At 37.2% G+C, this 7,439-nt stretch overlaps 1 protein-coding gene across 1 annotated transcript in view; it reads left to right on the forward strand.

The window, feature by feature from the left end:
- Positions 1 to 2,451: 2,451 nt before the first annotated feature.
- Positions 2,452 to 7,439, forward strand: part of ptpn6 (protein tyrosine phosphatase non-receptor type 6) — a 25,079-nt gene continuing 20,091 nt past the window's right edge. Inside the window, exons 1-4 of the mRNA XM_061674406.1 lie at positions 2,452 to 2,947; positions 3,061 to 3,135; positions 5,911 to 6,033; positions 7,288 to 7,439. The exon at positions 7,288 to 7,439 is cut by the window's right edge and continues 43 nt beyond it. Of these exons, the coding sequence (XP_061530390.1) occupies positions 3,128 to 3,135; positions 5,911 to 6,033; positions 7,288 to 7,439 (283 nt within the window). The 5' untranslated portion in view covers positions 2,452 to 2,947; positions 3,061 to 3,127. The remainder of the gene's footprint in view (positions 2,948 to 3,060; positions 3,136 to 5,910; positions 6,034 to 7,287) is intronic.

The following is a 7,439-nucleotide window of genomic DNA, read 5'->3' on the forward strand; positions in this document are numbered from 1 at the left end:
TAACTGGATGGATCTTGATTTCTTCCTTCGTATGTCAATCCTATTTCTACTTTTAATCACAATATGGAAGCCCTAGAAATAAACAATCCAGACAAAAGTGATGGGTCACACTTTGTTGGAGTTAGACTACACCAGTGTTTCCCAACCTTTATTGAGCCAAGGCACATATCGTTAGCCTAATAGGATAATTGCCCAAGTCATTTTTAACTTACTGTCACAATGTCAATAAATGTTTTTCTTTATTTCTTTACAGATTTTCAGTCATCCATGTCATTTTAATACGTAAAGGTTGAATCGAGGCTACTAGACTCTTCTTGTTTGTTAAATTTGTTGTTTTTTTCGTTTTTCCAAAAATGTTCAAAAAAATAACTTGGGCAATTATGCAATTAGGCTAATAATATTTTACATTAGAAAGAAAGCTCACACCACAAAACAAAAATGTCACAATAGAAGGATACACAGGTAATTCATGTATCGTCTGCCATATAATGGAAGAGCATTTAATTTTTCTGCCTCTCACTATACGCCACTGGCATAAATAGACGAACAAAGATGCGTTATTTGTAGTAAATAAATTAAAAAAAAAATTTTGGATCACGAGTAAAATTGGATAATTTGGTTGGGACGCTGGCAGGGAATCATTGGACTACACCATAAAGGCATGCTTGGATGAGTTTGGTATGGAAGAACCCCACAATGAGAACAGATTCCCACAGACACACTTGAAAACATTGTAATTAGTCTTCCAAGAAAAGTGCAAGCTGTTTCACTTGGTGTAACAAACATGTGTCCCAATAGTTTTGTCTATAGTGGGTATACATTTTACATTGAGATAACTTTAAAGAGTTAAGACCCAGTCAGGAAGCATCATGTTATCTCCCGGCAATTTAAGAGAATTAGCGCAAATTACAGGGCGGGACGATTGACTTGTTTGGAAGTATCATCACCAGTGGAGCTTTTAGGCGGCTAAATGTAAGGAAGGGGGTGAAACAATCGCAAAAAAAGTGATAAGTTGCAAGTATTGAGGTTTAGTTATATGTGATCTCACCCGTCACTTCCTGCAGAAGAGTCCACAAGACTTGTTGAGGTGCCATGTAAAGAGAAACAGCAATGATGTGGGTGAGTTGACAAATGTGTTTGTGTGTTCTACTAGGCCAAAAAGTTCCCATAATACATGTTTTTGTCCGAATGGTAAGGTCGCTACTTGTCTCTCTATAGCAGTGTTAACAGATTATTGGCAGTAGGAGTGCATGTCATTCTTAGCTAATGAATTCAAAATTAATTTCAACTTTTAACAGCTTCACATGCATTACTATAATTTTAAAATGAAGATACGATATGTGTTATGTGCTCACTCTCACTCTGTAATATGGCCTTAAAAAAAAAAATTTTTTCACCTCAAAATGAAATTTTCTAATAAAAAGAAAAGACAAATGACGGTAACATTATTCAAAACTTGGAGAAAGTGGCTCTTTAAACAAAACTCTTAATACATTTTAATAAAGTATTTTAAATGTTCGACAATTTAACAGCAATACATTAAGAAAAAATATTCCCTTTGGGATTAATGTGTAAAAACAAAACTCTCACTGAACAAAACATGAAGATAAGGTTGCTGCTTCCATGCAAAATTAACCTTTGTCCATGAAAATGTTAACAAGATCCTGCATACTACTGTATAGCACTCCAACTACATGCCAGGTAGGTTGCCTGGTTATCTTTTGGCAGGTGTTACGATCTGTGGTTTTGTGATGTAGACTATAGTTAGTTTTGTTTCATGTTATGTTTTAGTTTTTTCTTAACTTTCTTTTCTCAATCTTTTTTTTGTTTTTGAAAATAGATTTTTTTTGAACATTTTTATTTATTTATTTATTTTTTTTTTTTTTTTGAGACTCCGGCACTACTGCCTTGCCTCCTTGCTTTCCTGCATTTGGGTCCGTTACCACGTCTTCCCTCCGACACCACCAAAAGTATAATCATGACAGCAAAGGGGGACATTGATTAAAAATAAAAAATAAATCCATGCGACCTTAAAAAAATATCGATTAAATCGGTTATTCGCCATGGAATGAATTACACTTGTACAGTATGTATCAATTAAGTTGTAGAGGTTATAGGTCAGGTTTTTATATTTGTCACGTTAATGGTGGAAAAAAATTGAAATGATCTTGATTTTTTTTTGGTATCACAAAAACCTGCCATTTGAACAGGGGTGTGTAGACTTATCATATTCATTGTAATATTGTGGCCGGTGAGTGCAAGTCAAGTACATATATCCTCCCTTTTAATGCAAGTGTTGCGTTTTGATGGGAAACTAGTCGGTTTTTGTGATGAAACAGTTTCGTATACACACACGCGCACATGCACACACATAGTGTTGTTGAGCTGCAAATAAGGAAGTGTACTATATCTCTGACCTTTGTGTTTTCACAAATACACACGCATGCACACCTGCACCACACAAGAGTAGCAGCAGACGGGTGGGCAGGTGGCCTGAGATGAAAAATCCTGAGCTCTACTTTTATTTTTACGGCTGTAGTGAAAGACTGTTTATTTATTTGTGGATTTACAATAGACTGTGATGATATTTTCATGCCGACCTGCGCAGAAAACAACACAATGGAGGCTCACTGAAGATTCAAACACATTCAGATTTGTGTTATGTGTATCTTTTGATTTCCCGTCTCATTTAAAGCAAAAAAAGGAGGAATTCCGCCTTTGTCAGCTCTTCTCGTTCCTGTTGGGGCTTTCACTGTTTTGTGAAAGGAGCTACAATAAGGAAGGAAGAGTGAGAGACAACGAAGACAGACTCCGAGAGCGATAGAAAGGAGGGGAGAGTGTCAAGACGTGCTCAGTTGCGTTCAGTAGCAGCGGAGAAGAGGACGTTTTTATCTGCTTTTCTGCTCGGTCGCGCACAAGCTGAGTCAGAAGGGAATAATAAGAGCAGGTAACTTCATTTAGATACACTGGTGCACAGTCTTAATAACAGGAAAAGTCATTCTCGCTTCTTTTTCAGATTTAAGTGTATTTTTTTGCATAATGAGATCTAAAATTGTGCAGGTGCCAGCCCCCTTCTCCGGCCTTGACTCCCGTTGTGTTCTCACCCAGACGCTGTGAGGGCGACATCATGGTTTGGTGAGTGGACGTCGCCGAGTGAGCCTTGTTGGGCAACGATGACAACTTCTCTGTTTCCATTCCTTCTTCTCGTTCTTCCCCTCAGCTGCTCTGATTCTGCGTCATGTGATTTGTGGCGTGTTTGTTTTTAAGCAGCCTTTCCCAAATATAATGTCCAGGACCCATTTTTGTGGGTCTTTTTTTAGTGGGTCACCATCATAAAGCAGGGGTGTACGCATTCTTCGTTAAGGGCTTTGTACCAAATCCATGTCTGTTATATATTTAAATAGAATAGAATGTGACATAATAGGTGAAATAAATGCCTTTGTTGCAGAAGCAATGACAAAGTGTCAAACAACGATGAACGGGCCCTTGCGCCCCTTTTTCATGGCTAATCCTCAAAATTTTCATTTGACACCATGCGCCGCCAACATTAAATGGCATGATTTTTTTTGTAGGTTTTAGTTACGGAATAAGATCAAAAAGGCAACGCAACAACAAACACTCACAAAAAAACAAATGAGGTCCAGGTATGATCCATATATACATACCCGTGCCATTTCTGCCATCGTTTTTCACCCAAATCCTTTTGGAGCCAACAACATCAAGGAATTCTTTAAAATAAACCATGGATAGCCAGCTATCTTGCCTCTCTGAATCCATTGCTCTTCAGACAAGTTCGCATTCAGACATATTGGTTGATTGGATTATTTATTTTGAACATGTAAGAAAGTGACATAGAATAACAACTAAACAGACAAGAAGTAAACAAAAAAATGTTAAAAACATTTAATTTTACACATTCAAAAAGGAGTAGGAAAAAGTAAAACTTATTTACGCCTACCTCTATCTCTACTTCCTACGTACGCTGCTTACAGTATGTCGGAGTAAGTGCTGTTACTTAAAAATAAATCAAGTAAAAGTAGTCCTCCAAATAAATACTTGTGAAGTTAAGTATTTAGTGAGAAAAACCTACTTGAGCACTGAATAACTGGTGAGTAACTTGTATTTCATGATGTATTTTTATTCGGTGCATGAACGTCAAATAGATAAATATAATCATAGGAATGTATAAATATAGGAACATATAAATAATAAAATGTTGCACTGTTTGATGCCCTCTGTTGTAGTTTACCATACGCCACTCATATTCAGTTGTTAGCCTGTTTGTCATTTTTCTTGGGTTGTCAGCAATAACCTTTCTTAAGACAAGGCTGTGTGGTTGTTTTAAGTAGTCAACATGTAATTCTCTTTTGTTTTATATTGACAGTAAACTTCCACTGAGCGCAGTAATAATGATCTTGAAGCCTCTTTTTATCTGGTAGCCATTCATCATCACTGCCACTATCATCATCCTCATTCACCTCACATACCTCAAAGGGTATGTGCTCAACTACCCTGGAGACTTAACACATGCTACATACTGGAGGTCCAGCACAACTAAGACATGAATCATTCCTCCCATGATGGAACTATCCATCCATTTTCTGAGCCGCAACCTCCTCACTAGGGTCGCGGGCGTGCTGGAGCCTATCCCAGCTGTCATCGGGCAGGAGGAGGGGTACACCCTGAACTGGTTGCCAGTCAATCGCAGGGCACATACAAACAAACAACCAGTCGCACTCACAGTCACACCTATGGGCAATTTAGAGTCTCCAATTAATGCATGTTTTTGGGATGTGGGAGGAAACCGGAGTGCCCGGAGAAAACCCACGTAGGCACGGGGAAGACATGCAAACTCCACACAGGCGGGGCCGGGGATTGAACCCGGGTCCTCAGAACCAGTCATCCATCATGCCGCATGATGGAACTAATTTGCTCAAAATATATATATTCCAAAAATGTACATTCTAATGGCATAAATTAAATGCTCTTTATCACAGATAAGTCTGCAGGTAAAGACTGACTGTATTAGTTAGTGCTTGACAAACGTATGTAGGCATGAATATTAGTGCTTCCTTTCAACGATGTGTGTTGAAACATTGTCTCTATTGTATGATTTCTGACAGTTTCAATCTGGGCGTTATTAAATTAGTTAAACTCAATCATTTAAACCCCGATAAAACATTAGCATTTCAGATTCATACGTGTGAAATTTCAAATGTAGTCAATTATATATTAATTAAAAACTTTACAGGATTTTTGACATATCAAGCGTGCGTATGCCAAGATATATTTGGAATACCAATTTCATTTAGTCAGAGGAAACTAAGAATGTGTATTTATGGCTCAGCAACATTCCTAGGATTTGGTGAGGCGCAAATGAATTACATTTGTAAGGAACAGATCCTGTTTCGAGAAACTTGTCATGGATAGGGTAAATTGTACTGCGTGTCAACATCTCAAACTGGTCCTGAACTGCAGTTCTTTCTGAGCGGCAATTTTGTGAGCCATGGGAAAAGGGAACAATTACCAAAACTGCAAAGTTTAAGCTGTCAAATACTGATGACCTCACCTGTCCGAATGTTACCAGAAACGGAATAGAAAAAAGGAAGTGTATAGTAACTTTTAGGACACCCTATTATGAATTCCGACATGCTTGGTCTAAAGTCGATTACATCATTGACGCAAACTAAAGCTTCACTGTCAATAAGCTCTTGTTTTGCTCGTATTTGGCCACGTTTTGGCTCAATGAAAGCGGCCGTAAATGCAAAGTCTATCAATAGGCTGTCATTTTTTTTGCCTGGTTTTAAGTGTTTAGAATGACAGACAAGGGATCTACTCAGGTTGCCAAGATTCCAAAGAGTTACCTTTCTACACGTACAGTAGATGTCAATATGGTGTGTGTCTGTGCAGGTGGTTCCACAGAGACATCACAGGCCTACAGGCCGAGGACTTGCTCAAGACTCAGGGTATTGCTGGCAGCTTTCTGGCTCGACCCAGCAAAAAGAATGTTGGGGATTTCTCTCTTTCTGTCAGGTAAAAATCCCGCTTGAAATGCTTCTTTTCTCCCCCACTTCTGAAACTCTGAATCCTAACATTTGCTTGTTTCTCCACTTTAATGTTGTGGAAGCATCAAGAGAGTGCAATTGTTGCAGCTAATGTATTATTCTGTTTAATGGGTCATATTTGTAATAGATTTAGAGGATGATGTGATTTTTGACGTCTCTTGTAAAATATGTTCTACGTTAATTGCGTAAATTAAATGCGTACCTGCATTTATAAGCCATTTTTTTTCATCCGTCAACATGAAATGTTTGTTGTTTTAGTTGAGACAAGCACTGTGAACATGAGAAAATGATATGAAAATGAGTGAATTGCAATTTACTAATAATGACTAGAGTATAAAGTAATCAAATGTTGCACTTCTGTACTGGCAACACTACCAGCCAATAGTTGTAAGAAATACATATTCAGATATGTATATTCAAATAGTAATAATACATAATTAAAAAAACAGTACAGTGTGTGTGTATAGTGTTTAACATTAATTAGACCACCTGTCATAAAAAACGAGACCATGCATTATCATTAAGTGCTTTAGTACTGACTCTTTCAATTGCTCTTGATGTTTCAAAATTCAAGTACTTGAACTTCCTTCCCCTACTATTTTTTTTCTGTTGGAATGCAAGTAAATAAGTATCATTTAATTAGATGAAAACAATAATGTGCTCTTACCATTTTATTTTTTAATTAAAACAAATTTTCTTTTTACATCCGTACATTTTCATCAACATTCATGGATAACATTAATAATGATATTTTAGTATTAAAATGATCATTTTATACATTTTAACATATACAAATATTACCTTTATTGAACCAAGCTACAAATATACTATAAGGTAAAGTCCTGAATACAAAAGTACTGAAACAAATTAAGCATTACTTTTTGTTTTTATTACCAACTACTATTGTGCGTGAAGTATTTGGACTGCATCATTCGTTAAAGTTGAAGCGTTTTGTTTTGATCCCGAAAATTTTTTTCTGACAAAAACATTGAATAATATACTTGTGTAAATTTTACAATAGAAAGTTCCTCTCTAAAACGACGGTCTAAAAATCAAGAAGTACCAGCAAGCAAAACTTTTTTTAAAACACTGTTCTTTATTAGATTCTACCCCTGCTACTAATGCTAAATGTTTCCATTGAAAATAATGCTACACCCTTTACAATTAAGTTTACTTAACTTGTTAAACAGATTTAAAACAAAAGGACTTGTTTGCTCATCAGGGTGGGCGAACACGTGACCCACATCCGCATCCAGAACACGGGGGACTACTATGACCTCTACGGCGGGGAGAAGTTCGCCACGCTGTCTGAGCTGGTGGAGTACTACACGGCCGACAACGGCATCCTGCAAGACAAGGACGGCACAGTCATCG

This window comes from Phycodurus eques, chromosome 4, assembly GCF_024500275.1.
Source record: "Phycodurus eques isolate BA_2022a chromosome 4, UOR_Pequ_1.1, whole genome shotgun sequence".
NCBI classification, from domain to species: Eukaryota; Metazoa; Chordata; class Actinopteri; order Syngnathiformes; family Syngnathidae; genus Phycodurus; species Phycodurus eques.